Genomic DNA, 22,886 nt, shown 5'->3' with positions numbered 1-22,886 from the left:
TCTCTCTCTCTCTTCCCCCCCTCTCTATCTCTCTCTCTACCCCCCCATCTCTCTCTCTACCCCCCCCCCCCACTATCTCCAATGGTTCCTCTCTCAAAGCTAGTAGCATCTCCAGCTCCATATGGCTCATGGTTGTACCCCACTTCCGACCTCTTCGTATGTCGCACTGCGCATCCGCAACCGAATCGAGGGCCCATGCTCAAAAAAGGAGGCGGAGTCCAATGCGTGCATGCACAGAAGGACTCACAAAAACCTAGTGCAAATAGTCACTCTGATTTATATAGCGCCTTTAATGTAGTAAAATGTCCCAAGGAACTTCACAGGAGTGTTTTAAGACAAAACAAATAAATTTGACACCGAGCCACACAAGAAATTACGGCAGATGACAAAGCATTTGGTTAAAGAGGTAAGTTTTAAGGGGCGTCTTAAAAGGAGCAAAGAGAGCTAGAGAGGCGAAGAGGTTTATGAAGGGAGTTCCAGAGCTTGAAGCCTAGACAGCTGAAGGCATGACCACCAATGGTTGAGCAGTTATAATCAGGGATACTCAAGAGGGCAGAAGTTGAGAAGCACAGACATCGCGGGCGTTGTGAGGCGGAGAGATTAGAGATAGGGAGGGGAGAGGCCATGGAGAGATTTGTAAACAAGAATGAGAATTTTGGAATCGAGGTGTTGTTTAACCGGGAGCCAATTTGGATCGGTGAGCACAGGGGTGATGGTTGAGTGGGACTTGGTGAGAGTTAGGACATCGACTGCCAAGTTTTGGATGACCTCAAGTTTATGTAGGGTAGAATGTGAGATGCCAGCCAGGAGTGCATTGGAGTAATCAGGTCTAGAGGTAACAAAGACATGTATGAGTGTTTCAGCAGCAGATGAGCTGAGGCAGGGGTGGAGACGGGCGATGTTATGGAGGTTGAAATAGGCAGTTTTATGTGTGGATGTGTGGCCGGAAGCTCATTTCAGGATCAAATATCACACCTAGGTTGTGAATGGTCTTGTTCAGCCTCAGACAGATGCTATGGAGAGGGATGGAGTCGGTGGCTAGGAATGCAGTTTGTGGCAGGGACCAAAGACAATGGCTTCTGTCTTCCCAATATGTAATTGGAGAAAATTTCTACTCATCCAGTAAATAAGAGAGAGTGGATTAGAGAAAACCAAAGTTCCTGGTATCGGCAGCAGTGCAAGTGTGCTAGTATTCAGTACAAAGTACTCTTTAGAAGTGAGAAATTCGAACAACTTTGCACTGGAGAGTTTGGGGGGGATGGGATGACCCTTTTAAAAAAAAAAGAAATATTTGGAGACTGGCCTATAATGCAAAATATAGCAACAGCTTTATACATAGTCCTTTGAAAATGCATAAAGATTGTCTTAGTAAGAGAAGGGATGAATAGCAGAAGTACCACAATGAAGATCATTGGCCACTGAATGCAGGGAAAATAAATTGGCAGTGTAGAGGTCTGGGGCAAAATGGTCACGATGTTGTCTTAGACTTAGTTCAACCCAACAACATGGAAGGCACCACAGAGGAAAGTTTAAATGTCCCTCCCCAAAAAAAACACAAAGTAAAGGGAGAACTTGGGACAGGAAATGTAATTCTTAGAAGATGCTTAAAGTCTCCAGTGTGGACATATTAAAGGGAACATCTACTAGAACAGCAGCAGTAAAGTTCTGAGCACAATACCAGAGGGAACCTTTTTACCCAGATCTGTCTGTGCATCAGGGACTGACTGATCAATTGTAAGGGCCCCACTTATATGTAGGATTATTTTATTAAGGGATTTAGCATTCCTATAAATAATGTGGAAAACATAAAATGCAGTGTTTTCCATGGAAGTTTCTTGTCTTTACTGTTACTTTCTATTTAACTGATGATTTAAACTGCCATGCAAAAGATATGTGCTGTGACTCTTTCAGGAAAGAGTGTGCAATGAATGCATGGATAATGTTCACATTCCAAATGGCGGGTGAAAATTAGTTTTAAAAAGTTTAGTGCCTAACCTTTGCAGTGCTGATGTACGGTTGGATTTCTCCATTACTGGTGCAGGTACCAATACCTCTTGCAGCAAACCACACTGCACAGCCGATGCTGTCGTCCAACACAGTGTCCAAAGGTTGCACCAAATGGCTAATTCGCTGTTGTCTCATTTTCTTCAGCTCTTCTAATGTGATATTAATTTCTACAAAATTCCAATTTCTGCAAGGGTTTATAATTTGCAACTCTTTCAAACCCGACAGGCCAGTGATCCGGTCAGGCACGTTAAAAGCACTCCTCTCTTTAACACCACCGTTGTCACATGCAAGAGTCTCCTCTTCAGGTGCACTGGAGGCATTGCTTTTCTTCTGCATCTTTTGTTTTGTTGAGGTCTTCTGTTCTTTTCGTTCTTGCTGCTTAAAGGCTACATTCAATAGATCAATAGGTTCATCTGGTGGAATATGACGGTCAGCCAAGGCTGAAAGAACCATAGAATCAACACCTCCGGAAAAGAGAATGGCAACTATTGCTTTATCAGAAACGGTGAACTGAGCTGCGCAGTCAGGGGGATTTGGACTTTTTGGTAAGAAAAGCACTCGCCGTCTGACAGATTCACTCAAAACATCGATAAACTGATGAACTAATTTTCTCTTGTGTTCATCTGAAAGAAAAACCTCGACATTTAATGAAGCTGTTTCATAATCTGCAGTACCAGCACATGAATCTGGAATACTGTCATTCATAGGAGTGATGGGCACAGTGGGGAAAAGTTTTGATTCATTCAAAAACACAGAAACAAAATTAGGCAGTTCTTCAGTGAACTGAGCTTCGTCACCTAAACAGAGTGTCTTGGATTCACATTCAATGGACCTTTGTTTCCATGGATACCATGTAATTGCTAATGAGTTAGCACAGGATTGTTTCTGGAGGTCAATTTTGTAAAGTCCACATGCTGGTACTTCCTGCCAGGGAACACTTCCACACTCTGGAACAGAAGTACTCACTGATGCAAGAGTAAGGTGGGGGGTTTCTGCATTCTTAAACTGCCAAAGTAAACTACGCCGACCAAAAAAGTCTCGACCGAACCATAAGCAGTGACTGGATGGTTGGTAGTATATAAAAGCCCATGGTCCTTGAATAGATGAAAAGACAGATAGAATGGCTTCTTCATTCTTACATAAAGACAAATGCTGAAGAATAATCTGAGTGTCATTGTCTCCAAATCCAATTTCAATTCCTCCAAACACCTCCCCATTCCAAAGGAGGAGATTTCCCCGAGCATCCTGCATGGGCTGTGGGTTTAGGCACCCTCTCATATGAAGTACATGACCAGAGAAAAGGCAATTATAGCCCAACTCAGGCACCGCTCTGGATAACTGTTGGCTACAGTTAGGACCTCTCCGTTGAAGGCTTTCAAGCATTTCCTTGCCCAAAATTTCAGGAACATCTTTCTGAGAGACTAAAACTAACATACAACAAATTCCACACATTTTGTGCTTTTCAATTATCCATCAGCATCAATCAGTAACATAAATGGTGACACTGCTGTTAGTTACTTCTTCATTTTCTCAGAGTTTTCTAATTCCTGGTATTCTTTATTCATCTCTTCAAGGGCACCTGTAAAGTTACACATTGATTATTAGATTCTTTGGATGGGTACATCATCTAAACTTCTACAACAAAGCAATGCACTGAAACAAATCACTTTCACAGCAGTTTTAATACAAAAAAGTGCCAAACTGATTGGAGTTTCCTAATGATTTTATTAAGGAGAACATCCCTTAAGTAAAAAATTCCTGTGGAAAATCAAACTGCTGTCTTATTCAATCTTTTAAGATTAACAGAAGAACAAGCAAATGTCCCTCTTTCCACAGGCAAAAGGCTTGCACCAATGTGATTGTGTAAAAATAGACAAATCCTATTCTAGTTATGACACACTTGGTGAACATAATACATACATGAACACTTTAAGGGCTAGATTTAGTTTTACTCCAAAATTACCATTTCAGTTGCACTACCGTTTTTAGGCCTAACTTTTGACCTTTACGTCGGTAAAGTCAGTGTTGCACGAGGATTCGCGGCACAAACCACGAGTTTCGGCAACTTTAGTCCAGGGCCGGTAAGCGCTGCGAGAGCGGACTTGGGAGGTGGGGGTGGGGGTGGGAACAAAAAAAATTGCAAAAAACATTCAAAAATCCCTTACCTATTAAATTGCTGAGAATTAATTAAAAAATAAAAACATTAACTTACCTTTTTGCAGGTCTTCATACTTACTGCTGTTGGCAGGGCTGCACCGACAGGTTCGACCCTGTCGGTATTCTGGATGTGGCGTACAGGTCCAGAGAGCGCCAAAAGTACGATGGTAATACAATCCGCGGCGTTGCACGTTGTTTCACGTCGGCGCTCCTCTCCCTGGTAGTACCCAAAAGTGCCACCGCAAGGAGGTCACTGAGGCTCCCGCCGACCGGGTTTTTGCCGCGGAGAAAACCTGGTCGCAAAGTCGGCGAAAATCTAGGCCATAAAGTAACCTTATGAATAGGAAAATTCTCTAGCGACAACTTTCCCAGTGGCTGATAACAGGGAGATTCCTCTGTAGTTGCCGCAGTTGGACTTGTCCCCCTTTTTAAAGATAGTCACGATCACTGCATCTCTCAGATCTCCCGGCTTGCTCTCCTCCCTCCAGATGAGCGAGATGAGGTCATGCATTCTCCTCAACCGTCTTCTCCCTGTGGCTGAGAAGCCCCTCCCGGAGTCACAGTGCAGATTTTGTCTCCTACAGGGCACAACGGACATGATTTTTACAGCACGACAACTGCAAGAAACATGCAGGGAACAGCACCAACCCTTGCACATGGCCTCCTTTGATCTTACAAAGGCCTTTGACACGGTCAACCGTGAGGGTCTATGGAGCGTGCTCCTCCGTTTCGACTGCCCCAAAAGTTCATTACCATCCTTCACCTGCTCCACGACGACATGCAGGCGGTGATCCTTACCAACGGATCCATTACAGATCCAATCCAAATCCAGACCGGGGTCAAACAGGGCTGTGTCATCGCGTCAACCGTCTTCTCAATCTTTCTCGCTGCCATGCTCCATCTCACACTCAACAAGTTCCCCGCTGGAGTGAAACTAAACTACAGAACCATGGGAACCTGTTCAACCTTCGTCGCCTCCTGGCCAGATTCAAGATCATCCCAACTTGTCGTCGAGTTACAGTACGCGGACGATGCCTGTGTCTGCGCACATACAGAGGCTGAACTCCAAGTCATAGTCAACATATTCACTGAGGCGTACGAAAGCATGGGCCTTACACTAAACATCCGTAAGACAAAGGTCCTCCACCAACCTGTCCCCAGTCATCAAGATCCATGGCGCTGCCCTGGACAATGTGGACCATTTCCCATACCCCGGGAGCCTCTTATCAACAAGAGCAGACATTGACGACGAGATTCAACACCGCCTCCAATGCAGCCTTTGGCCACTTGAGGAAAAGTGTGTTCAAAGACCAGGCCCTCAAATCTGCCACCAAGCTCATGGTCTACAGGGCTGTAGGAATACCCACCCTCCTGTATGGCTGAGAGACATGGACCATGTACAGTAGACATCTCAAGTCGCTGGAGAAATATCACCAATGATGTCTCCGCAAGATCCTGCAAATCTCCTGGGAGGACAGACGCACCAACGTTAGCGTCCTCGACCAGGCCAACATCCCCAGCATTGAAGCACCGACCACACTCGATCAGCTCCGCTTGGCAGGCCACATTGTTCGCATGCCAGACACAAGACTCCCAAAGCAAGCGCTCTACTCGGAACTCCTTCACGGCACGAGCCAAAGGTGAGCAGAGGAAACGTTTCAAGGACACCCTCAAAGCCTCCCTGATAAAGTGCAACATCCCCACCGACACCTGGGAGTCCCTGACCAAAGACCGCCCTAAGTGGAGGAAGTGCATCCGGGAGGGAGCTGAGCACCTCGAGTCTCATCGCCGAGAGCATGCAGAAATCAAGCGCAGGCAGCGGAAAGAGCGTGCGGCAAACCAGTCCCACCCACCCTTTCCCTCAATGACTGTCTGTCCCACCTGTGACAGGGACTGTAGTTCTCGTATTGGACTGTAGTTCTCGTATTGGACTGTTCAGTCACCCAAGAACTCATGTTTAGAGTGGAAACAAGTCTTCCTCGATTCCGAGGGACTGTCTATGAATGAACGAATGAATAGGAAAATAGAAATGTTTACCAAATATTTTATTGTACCACAGATTTAGATATTTAAGCACATTATTTAACCCTTTGAGTACTGCAATATAATTTCTCAAAAATTAAATCTATAACATGATTAGTTTTCCATTAAATATACTATTGCCAGTTTTAGTTTGGTGTCTTTATCAGGATTCAGAACTACAAGATACAATTCAATAATGGAATTGTTTATCATCAACCATATTTACCTATGTAAGCCCTGCCAAAACAAGTGCAATAATGTAGCACCATGGAGTAATAAGATGTTGGATTGCACACGCCTCATCTCAGCCAGAGAATCCAACAGGCAGAGTTCATTTGCTTCTCCCACAGGGGAGTAACAAAACAAGCATTTGGTTGAGTTACCTTAGACCACACTTGTGAAGCAGTTAATGGTCAACTCAAGATGGGGACTGACAGTGATTGAGAGTTAGGCACCTGACCATCCTCTCAGGTAAGGGATGGTGCAAAGAGAAAGGACGTATTAAAGGAGTGGGAGAAAGCAAACTAAAGGTGCAAGGGGGAAAAAAGCCCTAAAAAAAGACTCCAATATATGTGTGTTGCACCAATGTAAAAATCAAAGCAACAAAGAAACATGCAACAGATCCTGCATTGTTGTAACTTATGCACCACTTTATTCACCCACCCCATTTTACAAAACATCCTTAAGAAATAACTTACATTTACATTCACTTAGAGTCTGTGTTCGATCTGCTGAGAAAAATATATTGCTATTGGGCTGCTGCTTATAAACGCCCTGAAATAGAATGAGTAACAATTATTAACAGTAAAAAAAAAAATTCTAAATGAATCATGGAATCACAAAAAATTATTTAACAGCACAGCAGGCCATTTGGCCCATCGTGTCTGCAATGGCTCTATGAAAAAACTTTCTACTCAACCTCTTTCCCCATATCCTTTGAAATCTTTCTTTCAAGTATTTATCCACTTTGCTTTCAATTATGGAATCTGCTTCCACCACGATTTCTGGTAGGGTATTCCATATCCGAACAACCCATAGATTTTTAAAAAATCTCTTGATCAGCTCTGCATAAAACAAACACGGGCTATCTACAATAAATATTCATTACCCGTTGGGGTTTGTTAATAAAGGGTTCACCATTTGTAGGTATACTGTTAACTGTCCGTTGCTAAAGTAAAACAAAAACAAATTTCAACATATCTACATTTCATATTTGACTTTTAATGTTCCTGTCAGGATCCTTGTTCGAATAGGAGTTAAAGTCCCCACTGATTTGCCCGCTATACACAGTAAACGCTAAATCTATCTGAAACTTGGCTGAAGGAGCGGCGAGGTGGGGGCTCGCGGCTAACATGGAGAACATTGAGATAGAAGCGGCCGCACTGAATTGAAGAAGGCAAGCAAGCCCTTCTGATCCTCCCCCTGCCCCCATTAACGTTTGCACTGTGGGTGTTTTATTTTAAAATTCTTTGTGGTGCCAATTTTTTTATTCTGTGTGAGGGAGTAGGTGAGCAGTTTGGGTTCCGAGAGGATCCGGAGCCAACCGACATCATCCGTATTAAGCAAACAGCTTACCGAAACTGCCTGAAGTCTCAATCAGCTTTTCGCACTGTTAACAACAATGACGTGGATAGAGAACTGGTTGGCAGACAGGAAGCAAAGAGTAGGAATAAACAGGTCCTTTTCAGAATGGCAGGCAGTGACTAGTGGGGTACCGCAAGGTTCAGTGCTGGGACCCTAAATATTTACAATATACATTAATGACTTAGACGAAGGAATTTAATGTAAAATTTCCAAGTTTGCAGATGACACTAAGCTGGGTGGCGGTGTGAGCTGTGAGGAGGATGCTAAGAGGCTGCAAGGTGACTTGGACAGGTTAGGTGAGTGGGCAAATGCATGGCAGATGCAGTATAATGTAGATAAATCTGAGGTTATCCACTTTGGTGGCAAAAACAGGAAGGCAGATTATTATCTGAATGGTGACAGATTAGAAAAAGGGGAGGTGCAACGAGACTTGGGTGTCATGGTACATCAGTCATTGAAAGTTGGCATGCAGGTACAGCAGGCGGTGAAGAAGGCAAATGGCATGTTGACCTCCATAGCGAGAGGAATTGAGTATAGGAGCAGGGAGGTCTTACAACAGTTGTACAGGGCCTTAGTGAGGCCACACCTTAAATATTGTGTACAGTTTTGGTCTCTCAATCTGAGGAAGGACATTCTTGCTATTGAGGGAGTGCAGCGAAAGTTCACCAGACTGATTCCCGGGATGACAGGACTGACAACGTGAAGAAAGACTGGATCGACCAGGCTTATATTCACCGGAATTTAGAAGAATGAAAGTGGATCGCATAGAAATATATAAAATTCTGATGGGATTAGACAGGTTAGATGCCGGAAGTATGTTCCCGATGTTGGGGAAGTCCAGAACCAGGGATCACAGACTAAGGATAAGGGGCAAGCCATTTAGGACCAGGAAGAGCAGTGCAAGGAAGATAGTGCAGGGGTCCCCTGTGGTCATCCCCCTGCAAAACAGATACACCGCTTTGGGTACTGTTGGGGAGGATGACTCATCAGGGGAGGGCAGCAGCAGCCAAGTTCATGGCACCGTAGGTGGCTCTGCTGCACAGGAGGGCAGGAAAAAGAGTGGGAGAGCGATAGTGATAGGGGATTCGATGGTGAGGGGAATAGATAGGCGTTTCTGCGGACGCAACCGAGACTCCAGGATGGTATGTTGCCTCCCTGGTGCAAGGGTCAAGGATGTCTCGGAGCGGGTGCAGGACATTCTGAAATGGGAGGGAGAACAGCCAGTTGTCGTGGTGCACATTGGTACCAACGACATAGGTAAAAAAAGGGATGAGGTCCTACGAAAAGAATTTAAGGAGCTAGGAGCTAAATTTAAAAGTAGGACCTCAAAAGTAGTAATCTCGGGATTGCTACCAGTGCCACGTGCTAGTCAGAGTAGGAATCGCAGGATAGCGCAGATGAATACATGGCTTGAGCAGTGGTGCAGCAGGGAGGGATTCAAATTCTTGGGGCATTGGAACCGGTTCTGGGGGAGGTGGGACCAGTACAAACCGGATGGTCTGCACCTGGGCAGGACCGGAACCAATGTCCTAGGGGGAGTGTTTGCTAGTGCTGTTGGGGAGGAGTTAAACTAATATTGCAGGGGGATGGGAACCTATGCAGGGAGACAGAGGGAGACAAAAATGAGGCAAAAGCAAAAGACAGAAAGGAGATGAGGAAAAGTGGAGGGCAGAGAAACCCAAGGCACAGAACAAAAAGGGCCACTGTACAGCAAAATTCTAAAAGGACAAAGGGTGTTAAAAAAGCAAGCCTGATGGCTTTGTGTCTTAATGCAAGGAGTATCCGCAATAAGGTGGATGAATTAACTGTGCAAATAGATGTTAACAAATATGATGTGATTGGGATTACGGAGACGTGGCTCCAGGATGATCAGGGCTGGGAACTCAACATCCAGGGGTATTCAACATTCAGGAAGGATAGAATAAAAGGAAAAGGAGGTGGGGTAGCATTGCTGGTTAAAGAGGAGATTAATGCAATAGTTAGGAAAGACATTAGCTTGGATGATGTGGAATCTATATGGGTAGAGCTGCAGAACACTAAAGGGCAAAAATCGTTAGTGGGAGTTGTGTACAGACCTCCAAACAGTAGTAGTGATGTTGGGGAGGGCATCAAACAGGAAATTAGGAGTGCATGCAATAAAGGTGCAGCAGTTATAATGGGTGATTTTAATATGCACATAGATTGGGCCAGCCAAACTGGAAGCAATACGATGGAGGAGGATTTCCTGGAGTGCATAAGGGATGGTTTTCTAGACCAATATTTCGAGGAACCAACTAGGGGGGAGGCCATCTTAGACTGGGTGTTGTGCAATGAGAGAGGATTAATTAGCAATCTCATTGTGCGAGGCCCCTTGGGGAAGAGTGACCATAATATGGTGGAATTCTGCATTAGGATGGAGAATGAAACAGTTAATTCAGAGACCATGGTCCAGAACTTAAAGAAGGGTAACTTTGAAGGTATGAGGCATGAATTGGTTAAGATAGATTGGCTAATGATACTTAAGGGGTTGACTGTGGATGGGCAATGGCAGACATTTAGAGACCGCATGGATGAATTACAACAATTGTACATTCCTGTCTGGCGTAAAAATAAAAAAGGGAAGGTGGCTCAACCGTGGCTATCTAGGGAAATAAGGGATAGTATTAAAGCCAAGGAAATGGCATACAAATTGGCCAGAAATAGCAGCGAACCTGGGGACTGGGAGAAATTTAGAACTCAGCAGAGGAGGACAAAGGGTTTGATTTGGGCAGGGAAAATGGAGTACGAGAAGAAGCTTGCAGGGAACATTAAGGCGGATTGCAAAAGTTTCTATAGGTATGTAAAGAGAAAAAGGTTAGTAAAGACAAACGTAGGTCCCCTGCAGTCAGAATCAGGGGAAGTCATAACGGGGAACAAAGAAATGGCAGACCAATTGAACAAGTACTTTGGTTCAGTATTCACTAAGGAGGACACAAACAACCTTCCGGATATAAAAGTGATCAGAGGGTCTAGGAGGAGGAACTGAGGGAAATCTTTATTAGTCGGGAAATTGTGTTGGGGAAATTGATGGGATTGAAGGCCGATAAATCCCCAGGGCCTGATGGACTGCATCCCAGAGTACTTAAGGAGGTGGCCTTGGAAATAGCGGATGCATTGACAGTCATTTTCCAACATTCCATTGACTCTAGATCAGTTCCTATCGAGTGGAGGGTAGCCAATGTAACCCCACTTTTTAAAAAAGGAGGGAGAGAGAAAGCAGGGAATTATAGACCGGTCAGCCTGACCTCAGTAGTGGGTAAAATGATGGAATCAATTATTAAGGATGTCATAGCAGCGCATTTGGAAAATGGTGACATGATAGGTCCAAGTCAGCATGGATTTGTGAAAGGGAGATCATGCTTGACAAATCTTCTGGAATTTTTTGAGGATGTTTCCAATAAAGTGGACAAAGGAGTACCAGTTGATGTGGTATATTTGGACTTTCAGAAGGCTTTTGACAAGGTCCCACACAGGAGATTAATGTGCAAAGTTAAAGCACATGGGATTGGGCGTAGTGTGCTGACATGGATTGAGAACTGGTTGTCAGACAGAAAGCAAAGAGTAGGAGTAAATGGGTACTTTTCGGAATGGCAGGCAGTGACTAGTGGGGTACCGCAGGGTTCTGTGCTGGGGCCCCAGTTGTTTACATTGTACATTAATGATTTAGACGAGGGGATTAAATGTAGTATCTCCAAATTTACGGATGACACTAAGTTGGGTGGCAGTGTGAGCTGCGAGGAGGATGCTATGAGGCTGCAGAGTGACTTGGATAGGTTAGGTGAGTGGGCAAATGCATGGCAGATGAAGTATAATGTGGATAAATGTGAGGTTATCCACTTTGGTGGTAAAAACAGAGAGACAGACTATTATCTGAATGGTGACAGATTAGGAAAAGGCAAGGTGCAACGAGACCTGGGTGTCATGGTACATCAGTCATTGAAGGTTGGCATGCAGGTACAGCAGGCGGTTAAGAAAGCAAATGGCATGTTGGCCTTCATAGCGAGGGGATTTAAATACAGGGGAAGGGAGGTGTTGCTACAGTTGTACAGGGCCTTGGTGAGGCCACACCTGGAGTATTGTGTACAGTTTTGGTCTCCTAACTTGAGGAAGGACATTCTTGCTATTGAGGGAGTGCAGCGAAGATTCACCAGACTGATTCCCGGGATGGTGGGACTGAGCTATCAAGAAAGACTGGATCAACTGCGCTTGTATTCACTGGAGTTCAGAAGAGTGAGAGGGGACCTCATAGAAACGTTTAAAATTCTGACGGGTTTGGACAGGTTGGATGCAGGAAGAATGTTCCCAATGTTGGGGAAGTCCAGAACCAGGGGTCACAGTCTAAGGATAAGGGGCAAGCCATTTATGACCGAGATAAGGAGAAACTTCTTCACCCAGAGAGTGGTGAACCTGTGGAATTCTCTACCACAGAAAGTAGTTGAGGCCAATTCACTAAATATATTCAAAAGGGAGTTAGATGAAGTCCTTACTACTCGGGGGATCAAGGGGTATGGCGTGAAAGTAGGAAGGGGGTACTGAAGTTGCATGTTCAGCCATGAACTCATTGAATCGCGGTGCAGGCTAGAAGGGCTGAATGGCCTGCTCCTGCACCTATTTTCTATGTTTCTATGAGGAGAAACTTCTTCACTCAGAGAGTTGTTAACCTGTGGAATTCTCTACCACGGAAAGTTGCTGATGCCAGTTCATTAGATATATTCAAAAGGGGTTAGATGTGGCCCTTACAGCTAAAGGGATCAAGGGATATGGAGAGAAAGCAGGAATGGGGTACTAAAGTTGCATGATCAGCCATGATCATATTGAATGGTGGTGCAGGCTCGAAGGGCCGAATGGCCTACTCCTGCACCTACTTTTTATATTTCTATGACAGTAGAAATGTGGCAGTGTAAAAGGCAGAGCGGGAGGAATTCCTGAAATGTGTACAAGAGAACTGTCTGGATAAGTACGTTTCCAGCCCAACCTGGAAGGAAGCAGTGCTGGATCTAGTTTGGTGAATGTGGGGCAAGTGAAGCGTGTTTCAGTGAAGGAGCATTTGGGGAAACAGTGAACACAATAGCATTAAAACATAAGAACATAAGAAATAGGAGCAGGAGTAGATCATACAGCCCCTCGAGCCTGCTCCGCCATTCAATAAGATGATGGCTGATCTAATCATGGACTCAGCTCCACTTCCCTGCCCGCTCCCCATAACCCCTTATCCCCTTATCGTTTAAGAAACTGTCTCTTCCTGTCTTAAATTTATTTAATGTCCCAGCTTCCACAGCTCTCTGAGGCAGCGAATTCCATAGATTCACAACCCTTTGAGAGAAGAAATTTCACCGCATCTCAGTTCTAAATGGGCGGCCCCTTATTCTAAGGCCATGCCATCTAGTTCTAGTCTCCCCCACCAGTGGAAACATCCTCTCTGCATCCACCTTGTCAAGCCTCCTCGTAATCTTAGACGTTTCGATAAGATTACCTCTCATGCTTCTGAATTCCAATGAGTAGAGGCCCAACCTACTCAACCTTTCCTCATAAATCAACCCTCTCATCCCCGGAATCAACCAAGTGAACCTTCTCTGAACAGCCTCCAAAGCAAGCATATCCTTTCTTAAATATGGAAACCAAAACTGCACACAGTATTCAAGGTGCGGCCTTACCAATACCCCGTACAGCTGTAACAAGACTTCCCCATCCCCTTTGTAATAAAGGCCAAGATTCCATTGACCTTCCTGATCACTTGCTGTACCTGCATTCTATCCTTTTGTGTTTCATACACAAGTACCCCCAGATCCCGCTATACTGCAGCACTTTGCAATCTTTCTCCATTTAAATAATAACTCGCTCTTTGATTTTTTTTCTGCCAAAGTGCATGACCTCACACTTTCCAACATTATACTCCATCTGCCAAATTTTTGCCCACTCACTTTGCCAGCCTATGTCCTTTTGCAGCTTTTTTATGTCCTCCTCACACGTTGCTTTTCCTCCCATCTTTGTATCATCAGCAAACTTGGCTACGTTACACTCGATCCCTTCTTTCAAGTCGTTAATATAGATTGTAAATAGTTGGGGTCCCAGTACTGATCCCTGCGGCACCCCACTGGTTACAGATCGCCAACCCGAGAATGAACCATTTATCCCTACTCTCTGTTTTCTATTTGTTAGCCAATCTTCTATCCATGCTAATATATTACCCCCAACCCCGTGAACTTTTATATTGTACAGTAACCTTTTGTGTGGCACCTTGTCAAATGCCTTCTAGAAGTCCAAATACACCACATCCGCTGGTTTGCTTTTATCCACCCTGTTCATTACATCCTCAAAGAATTCCATCAAATTTGTCAAACATCACTTCCCCTTCATAAATCCATGCTGACTCTGCCCGACCAAAATTTTATTTTTCAATATCCTGTTACTGCTTCTTTAATAATGGACTCCAACATTTTCCCAACCACAGATGTTAGGCTAACTGGTCCATAGTTTCCTGATTTTTGTCTGCCTCCTTTTTTGAATAGGGGCGTTACATTTGCAGTTTTCCAATCTGCTGGGACCTCCCCAGAATCCAGGCAATTTTGTTAAATTACAACCAGTGCATCCACAATCCCTGCCGCTACTTCTCTTAAGACCTTAGGATGCAAGCCATCAAGTCCAGGGGATTTATCTGTCTTTAATCCCATTATCTTACTGAGTACCACCTCCTTAGTGATTGTGATTGTGTTAAGTTCCTCCCCCCTTGACTATCCACTGTTGGAATATTGTTCGTGACCTCTACCGTAAAGACTGATACAAAATATTTGTTCAGAGTTTCTGCCATCTCCATGTTCCCCATTACTAATTCCCCGGTCTCATCTCTAAGGGACTAACATTTACTTTAGCTACTCTTTTTCTTTTTACATAACTATAGAAACTCTTGCTATCTGTTTTTATATTTGGTGCTAGTTTACTTTCATAATCTATCTTTCCTTTCTTAATAATTGTTTTAGTCATTCTTTGCTGGTTATTAAAAGCTTCTCAATCTTCTGTCATCCCACTAGTTTTGGCCACTTTGTATGCCCTTGTTTTTAATCAGATACCATCCTTTATTTCTTTCGTTAGCCATGGATGGCTTTCTTTTCTCTTGCACCCTTTCCTCCTTACTGGAATATATTTTTCTTGAGAGTTGTGAAATATCTCTTTAAATGTACACCACTGTTCATCAACCGTCCTACACTTCAATCTGTTTTCCCGGTCCACTTTAGCCAACTCTGCCCTCATACATTCATAGTCTCCTTTATTTAAGCTTAGTACGCTGGTTAGAGATCCAACTTTCTCACCCTCCATCTGAATTTGAAATTCAATCATGCTATGATCACTCATTCCAAGGGGATCTTTTACTAGGAGATTGTTTATTAATCCTGTCTCATTACACAGGACCAGATCGAAGATAGCTTGGCCCCTGGTTGGTTCCGTTACATACTGCTCAAGGAACCCGTCCCTTATGCACTCTATGAACTCCTCCTCAAGGCTACCCTGACCAATTTGATTTGTCCAATCAATGTGGAGGTTTAGAGTAATTACAGAAAAGGAATAGAAAAAATCAAATGTGAAAATATTCAACTGAAGGAGAGCTAATTTCAGTGAGTTAAAAAGGCATCTGGGCCCAGGTGGATTGTAATCAAAGATTAGCAAGTACAGCAGTAAATAAGCAATGTGAGGCCCTCAAATAGGATATAGTTTGGGTACAGACTAGACACATTCCCACGAAGGGGAAGATAGGGCATCCAAAGCTAGAGCTCCCTGGATGACTAAATGTATAGAGATTAAAATGAAACAGAAAAAGGAGGTTTATGATAAATGTCAGGTTCATAATTCAATAGGGAACCAAGTTGAATACAAAAAGTACAGGGGAAAACCGAAACAGGAAACAAGAAGGGCAAAAAAGAATATATGAGAAGAGATTAGCGTATAACTTAAAAGGGAACCCAAACGTCTTTCATAAACGTAATAAAAGGGTAGTCAAATTGAGGGTGGGGTTGATTAGGGACCAAAGGGAGATCTTTATGTGGAGACTGAGGCACTAAATGAGTACTTTGTACCTGTCTTCATTAAAGAAGAGAATGCTGCCAATGTCACATTTAAGGAAGAGATAGTAAAGTAATTGGATGGGATAAAAATAGATAAAGAGCAGATGCTTAAAAGGTTGGCAGCGCTGAGTAGAAAAGCCACCGGTCCACATGGGGTGCGCCCTAGGTTGCTGAGAGAAGAAAGGGTGAAAATTGTGGAGGCTCTGGCTACTATCTTACAATCCTCCTTGGACATGGGAGTGGTGCCAGGAGATTGGAGGATTGCAAATGTTACACCCCACACCCCTGTCAAAAATGGGGAGAGGACCAAACCTGGCAATTACAGGCCAGTCAGCCCAACATTAGTGGAGGAGAAATGTTTAGAGACAATAATCCAGGACAAAATAAATTGCCACTTGGAAAAATATGGGTTAATAAAAGGAAAACCAGCACAACTTTGTTAAAGGCAAATCGTGTTTGACTAACTTGATTGAGTTCTTTGCTGAAGTAACAGAGAGGGTTGATGAGGGTAGTGCGGTTCATGGTGTCTATATGGACTTTCAAAAGGTGTTTGATAAAGTACCACACAAAAGACCAATTAGCAAAATTAAAGCCCATGGGATGAAAGGGACAGTGGCAGCATAGATACAAAATTTACTAAGGGACAGAAAGCAGAGAGTAGTGGTGAACAGTTGCTTTTCAGACTGAGGGGAAGTGTGCAGTTAGAAGACTATTGCTATTTTTGATATACATTAATGACCTGGACTTGGATATACAGGGCATAATTTCAAAGTTTGCAGATGACACAAAGCTCGGAAATTTAGTAAACAGTGAGGAGACAGGAGTACATAGACAGACTGATGAAATGGGCAGTCACATGGCAGATGAAATTTAACACAGAGAAGTGTGAAATGATTCATTTTGGTAGGAAGAATGAAGCCAGACAATATAAACTAAATGGTACAATTTTAATGGGGGTGCAGGAACAAAGAAACCTGGGGTGTATACACACACACAAGTCTTTGAAGGTAGCTGGACAAGTTGAGAAGCCTGTTAAAAAGGCAAATGGAATTATTGGCTTTTTGTATCAGCTGTGGCTCAGTTGGTAGCAATCTCGCCCGAGTCAGAAGGTTGTGGGTTCAAGTCCCACTCCAGAGACTTGAGCACAAAAATCTAGGCTGACACTCCAGTGCAGTACTGAGAGACTGCGGCACTGTCAGAGGTGCCATCTTTCGGATGAGATGTTAAACTGAGGCCGTCTGCTCTCTCAGGTGGACGTAAAAGTTCCCATGGCACTATTTAAAAGAAGAGCAGGGAAATTATCCCTGGTGTCCTGGTCAATATTTATTCCTCAAATCAACATTATCACATTGCTGTTTGTGGGAGTTTGCTGTGTGCATATTGGCTGCCATGTTTCCTACATTATAACAATGACTACACTTCAAAAAGTACTTTGTTGACTGTAAAGCACTTCGAGACATCCGGTGGTCATGAAAGGTTCAATATACATGAAAATCTTTTTAAATAGAGGCATTGAATACAAAAGCAAGGAAGTTATGTTAAACCTTTATAAAACACTGCTTAGGCCCCAGTTGATGTACTGAGTCTTATTCTAGGCACCACACTTTAGGAAGTATGTCAAGGCCTTAGAAAGGATGCAGAGGAGATTGAATAGAATGGTACCAGGAATGAAAAATTGGGGTTGTTCTCCTTAGAGCAGAGAAGGTTATGGGGATATTTGATAGTTGTTCAAAATCATGAAGGGGTTTGACAGAGTGAATAAGAAGAAACTCTTTCTAGTGGCAGAAGTGTCAGTAACCAGAGGACACAGGTTTAAGGTAATTGGCAAAAGAACCAGAGGCGACATGAGGAAAAAACGTATGCAGTGAGTTATGAAAGGGTGGTGGAAGCAGATTCAATAATAACTTTCAAAGGGGAATTCACATTTTGTATCTAATACTGTACTTTAAAGAGAACCATCATCTCATTTATGCCAGAACCGAACTTCTACAAGTATTAACCTAAGATTTATATTTCATCAACTTACCTGACTTTTCTTCAGGTTGGAGAGCTCATCAATGACAACAATTTGTTCTTTCATCTATTAAAACAAAGTTACATTTGACACTGAAATGACAAAATAGAAACAAAGAATAGCAGCTGCGTGGACATTGCAGTTTAGCCAAAATTTTAACTTCGGGGAAGAACTGTTCTCTTTAGTATGCGTCACATCATAAACACATTCTTTTTGAATGTATTTATGATGTTGCCACATATAATGGCCAGAGCAATTATTCACACTTTTTAAAAAGTCAGTGTTTCATTTTCTCAACAGCAGATAAGAAATAAATTCCTGTAAATTATATTTTATATATTCATGCAATATACAAATAGAAAATTATCCCACATGCTGCATTTATAAGAGAAAAATATATCTGCCCATTTTGAGCGCTATGCTCAAGGATTCAAGATCCAGCAAATATAGAATTCCCATCCTTGTGTGGTGTACATTTAAGGAGACATTTCACAACTCTCAATAAAAATATATTCCAGTGAGGAGGAAAGGGTGTAAGAGAAAAGATAACCATCCGTGGCTAACTAAAGAAATAAAGGCAAGTATCTAATTAAAAACAAGGGCATACAAAGTGGCCAAAACTAGTGGGAGGACAGAAGACTGGGAAGCTTTTAAAAGCGAGCAAAGAACAACTAAAAAAATGATTAAGAAAGGGAAGATAGACTATGAAAGTAAACTAGCACAAAATATAAAAACAGATAGCAAGAGTTTCTATAGGTATATAAAAAGAAAAAGAGTAGCTAAAGTAAATGTTGGTCCCTTAGAGGACGAGACCGGGGAATTAATAATGGGGAACATGGAGATGGCAGAAACTCTGAACAAATATTTTGTATCAGTCTTTACGGTAGAGGACACGAACAATATTCCAACAGTGGATAGTCATGGGGGGGGAGGAACTTAACACAATCACAATCACTAAGGAGGTGGTACTCAGTAAGATAATGGGGCTAAAGTCAGATAAATCCCCTGGACCTGATGGCTTGCATCCTAGGGTCTTAAGAGAAGTAGCGGCAGGGGTTGTGGAGGCATTGGTTGTGATTTATCAAAATTCCCCAGATTCTGGGGAGTTTCTAGCAGATTGGAAAACTGCAAATGTAACGTCCCTATTTAAAAAAGGAGGCAGACAAAAATCAGGAAACTATCGACCAGTTAGCCTAACATCTGTGGTTGGGAAAATATTGGAATCCATTATTAAAGAAGCAGTAGCAGAACATTTGGAAAAGCAAAATTCGGTCAGGCAGAGTCAGCATGGAATTATGAAGGGGAAGTCATGTTTGACAAATTTGCTGGAAATCTTTGAGGATGTAACAAACAGGGTGGATAAAGGGGAACCAGCGGATGTGGTGTATTTAGACTTCCAGAAGGCATTTGACAAGATGCCACATAAAAAGGATAAACGGTCACAGGGTTGGGGGCAATATATTAGCATGGATAGAGGATTGGCTTACTAACAGAAAACAGAGAGTCAGGATAAATGGTTCATCCTCTGGTTGGCAACCAGTAACTAAGTGGGGTGCCGCAGGGATCAGTGCTTGGACCCCAACTATTTACTATCTATATTAACGACTTTGAAGAAGGGACTGAGTGTGACGTAGCCAAGTTTGCTGACGATACAAAGATGAGAGGAAAAGCAGTGGGTGAGGAGCACACAAAAAATCTGCAAAAGGACATAGATAGGCTTAGTGATGCGCAAAAATTTGGCAGATGGAGTATAATGTTGGAAAGTGTGAAGTCATGCACTTTGGAAGAAAAAAATCAAAAAGAGCAAGTTACAATTTAAATGATTGCAAAGTGCTGCAGTACAGCAGGACTGGGGGTACTTGTGCATGAAACACAAAAGGATAGTGTGCAGGTACAACAATGGTATCTTGGCCTTTATTGCAAAGGGGATGGAGTATAAAAGCAGAGAAGTCTTCCTCCAGCTATATAAGGTATTGGTGAGACCACACCTGGAATACTGCGCGCTGTTTTGGTTTCCATATTTACAAAAGGATATGCTTGCTTTGGAGGCAGTTCAGAGAAGGTTCACTAGGTTGATTCCGGGGATGAGGGGGTTGATTTATGAGGAAAGGTTAAGTAGGTTGGGCCTCTACTCATTGGAATTCAGAAGAATGAGAGTTGATCTTATCAAAACATAAGATTATGAGGGGGCTTGAAAAGGTGGATGCAGAGAGGATGTTTCCACTGATGGGGGAGACTAGAACTAGAGGGCATAATCTTAGAATAAGGGGCTGCCCATTTAAAAGAGAGATGAGGAGAAATTTCTTCTCTGAGGATTGTAAATCTGTGGAATTCGCTGCCTCAGAGAGCTGTGGAAGCTGGGACATTGAATAAATTTAAGGCAGAAATAGACAATTTCTTCAACAATAAGGGGATAAGGGGTTATGGGGAGCGGGCAGGGAAGTGGAGCTGAGTCCATGATTAGATCAGCCATGATCTTATTGAATGGCAGAGCAGGCTCGAGGGGCCGTATGGCCTACTCCTGTTCCTATTTCTTATGTTCTTATAGTCGCCTCTTCCTAGCTTTGTAACATCCTCCTTCAACCATTGCTGTGTTCCTCAAATTCTGGCTTTTTGTGCTTCGCCGATTTCCTTCGCCCCACCATTGGCTGCCCTGCCTTCAACTATCTAGGCCCGAGGCTCTGGAATTCCCCTCCGAAACCTCACTGCCTCTCTAATACCTACCTCTTTGACCCACTGTCCTAATATTTCCTTCTGTGGCTCTGCATCAAATGTTGTTTGAGAATGCTCCTGTAATGCGCTGAGGGACATTTTGCTATGTTAAAGGTGCTATAGAAATGCAAATTGTTGCTGATTCTTAAAATGTGCAACTGTCAGACATCTTTGGTGAGTTAAATACATGGATATAAATATTTTAAAATCGATATAGTCACACCGATTTAAATTTGAGGAACCGATTCATGCTGTTTTAACGGAGAAATTACGCTTGAAAAAATTCATGATCCCACGGCTGTGAGATTATTATAAAGCCAAAGGAGGCAGTTTGCAGCACTGCACCATGGCAGGTTCCCAGAGCTTGGTTACTCCGGGTCACACTGATGGCAGCCGTACCTGTTTATTCAGTTCCTCTTTCCGGGCCACCTCGCTACTCTGCACTTTATTCGCGGTCCCCTCCATCTCCACAACTTAACCACCCGCCTCCTGCTCTCTCCAAGTTGTTCCCATATGCGACTCCCGGACGTACACAAAGCGACTGTAAGCATGCGCCCTGGAGGCGAGTGCCAGATCGGATTCGACAGCGCCCTCAGTGCTGAGCAGTATAGGAGGAGACATTACATCGGAACTCACAACGCTTGCAGCAGTGCTACACTGGAACAGGGTGGGATTTGTGGTAAAGTAACATCTGCACCACAACCATTGCAACTGATTTGTGCTTATCGCAGAAATGTGAACGAAGTTGCGGAATAGACCCCCAAACCACTGGTAAAAATTCTGTAATCCCATGTAATAAGAATAGCATTTGAAACTCACTGTAAACCAATTCCCTGACCACAGCTTATATTTAAAACCAACAGCAAAGTCAAAAACAAATGAGAAATCAGAGAAAATAGGAAAAGCACTGAATTAATTTCTGTAATATTTATTTAAAAATATCAGAAATAAATTCATTAAAATAAGGCAGATTCCAGAAAATTGAAAAATGCAAGAACCAAATCCTCTCAAAACTTTTGGATGTGTGATGCTTCAATACACCGACATATCCACTTGGTCATCAAGGAAAAACTGGAAGGACTTGGCATGTCTTGGAGAAAAAGCTGCATCAAGCTTGTTACAGCCTTAGAAAGTGAAAGACAAAAATTAGGAATTAAATAATATGAAACATTCTAACCAAATTAGTAAAGGCTGCATCAGTCCCTGGAATAAACATAATGGGGGAAAATTGTGGTCGAGGCTTCCTTTGTATGAATGCATCCGACCTGAAAAAAATCTACAAAACTACCTGTTGGTCCGGGAGAAACATAAGATTCCGGTCTGAGGCCTTCATTCGCTGCGCAGCGTACACATGTCAATGTTGCAATCACGTGGGCCTGGACCACCAAACACTCGTTAGTATTCTCATTGATAATAATGGAACTCCGTTTGGCTGAGTTCCCATAACTATCAATGAGGATAACCCCCAAAACAAAAAATACAGCACAATAAAAAAAAACTCACTTATTTAAAATTAATTGAAACGTTAAATATTTTGGAAATCTTTTTTAATGTGTTTTAATAGGGTTAAAAATAAACTTACCTTAATAGACAGGATTGTTAACATAAAAACGAATGATTAAATTTAATTTTACTATGTTTTAAAAGTGTTACACTGGTAAAAGTAAGCCAAGTGCCTGCTGTTACCAGACGTAAAAGTCTACTCTATCAAAACCTTTCATAGTATTGAAGACCTCTGTTAGGACGCCCTTCAGCCTTCTCTTTTCAAGAGAAAGGAGACCCAGCCTGTTCATCCTTTCCTGATAGGTGTAACCTCGCATTTCTGGTACCATTCTTGTAAATCTTTTTTTGCAGCCTCTCCAGAGCCTTTATATCCTTTTTATAATATGTCGTCCAAAACTGTATGCAATACTTCAAGTGTGGTCTAACCAAGGTTCATTACAAGTTTAGCATAACTTATCTACTTTTCAATTCTATCCCTCTAGAAATAAACCCAAGTGCTTGGTTGACTTTTTTTAATGGCCTTATTAACCTGTGTCACTACTTTTAGTGATTTGTGTATTTGTATTCCCAGATCCTTTGCTCCTCTATCCCATTTAGATTCTTAGGGGTCGATTTTCGTCGCTGTCCTTCCCGTAGCTGCCGAGGTCCCACTGGAAATGGTCGTTTTCTGGGCGATTCCTCTGGAACCGGCCATCTGCCGTTGAGGTTCCGCCCGGCGGGAACTTGGTGTGGAAGGGTTCCACCCATGTCACATCATCCCGCCCGTTCATGCCGGATGTCTGTAAATGGCCATTTTGATGCTTTTTCCTGGC

At 43.0% G+C, this 22,886-nt stretch overlaps 1 protein-coding gene across 1 annotated transcript in view; it reads right to left on the bottom strand.

The window, feature by feature from the left end:
- Positions 1-21,117, bottom strand: part of asnsd1 (asparagine synthetase domain containing 1) — a 32,684-nt gene extending 11,567 nt beyond the window's left edge. The window contains exons 1-4 of the mRNA XM_070875847.1: positions 20,971-21,117; positions 17,872-17,925; positions 6,885-6,960; positions 1,996-3,586 (exon numbers count right to left, since the gene is read on the bottom strand). Of these exons, the coding sequence (XP_070731948.1) occupies positions 1,996-3,459 (1,464 nt within the window). The 5' untranslated portion in view covers positions 3,460-3,586; positions 6,885-6,960; positions 17,872-17,925; positions 20,971-21,117. The remainder of the gene's footprint in view (positions 1-1,995; positions 3,587-6,884; positions 6,961-17,871; positions 17,926-20,970) is intronic.
- Positions 21,118-22,886: the final 1,769 nt, after the last annotated feature.

The sequence above is a fragment of the Pristiophorus japonicus genome, chromosome 3 (assembly GCF_044704955.1).
Source record: "Pristiophorus japonicus isolate sPriJap1 chromosome 3, sPriJap1.hap1, whole genome shotgun sequence".
Classification (NCBI taxonomy): domain Eukaryota; kingdom Metazoa; phylum Chordata; class Chondrichthyes; family Pristiophoridae; genus Pristiophorus; species Pristiophorus japonicus.
This window is presented reverse-complemented; position numbering and strand designations above follow the sequence as displayed.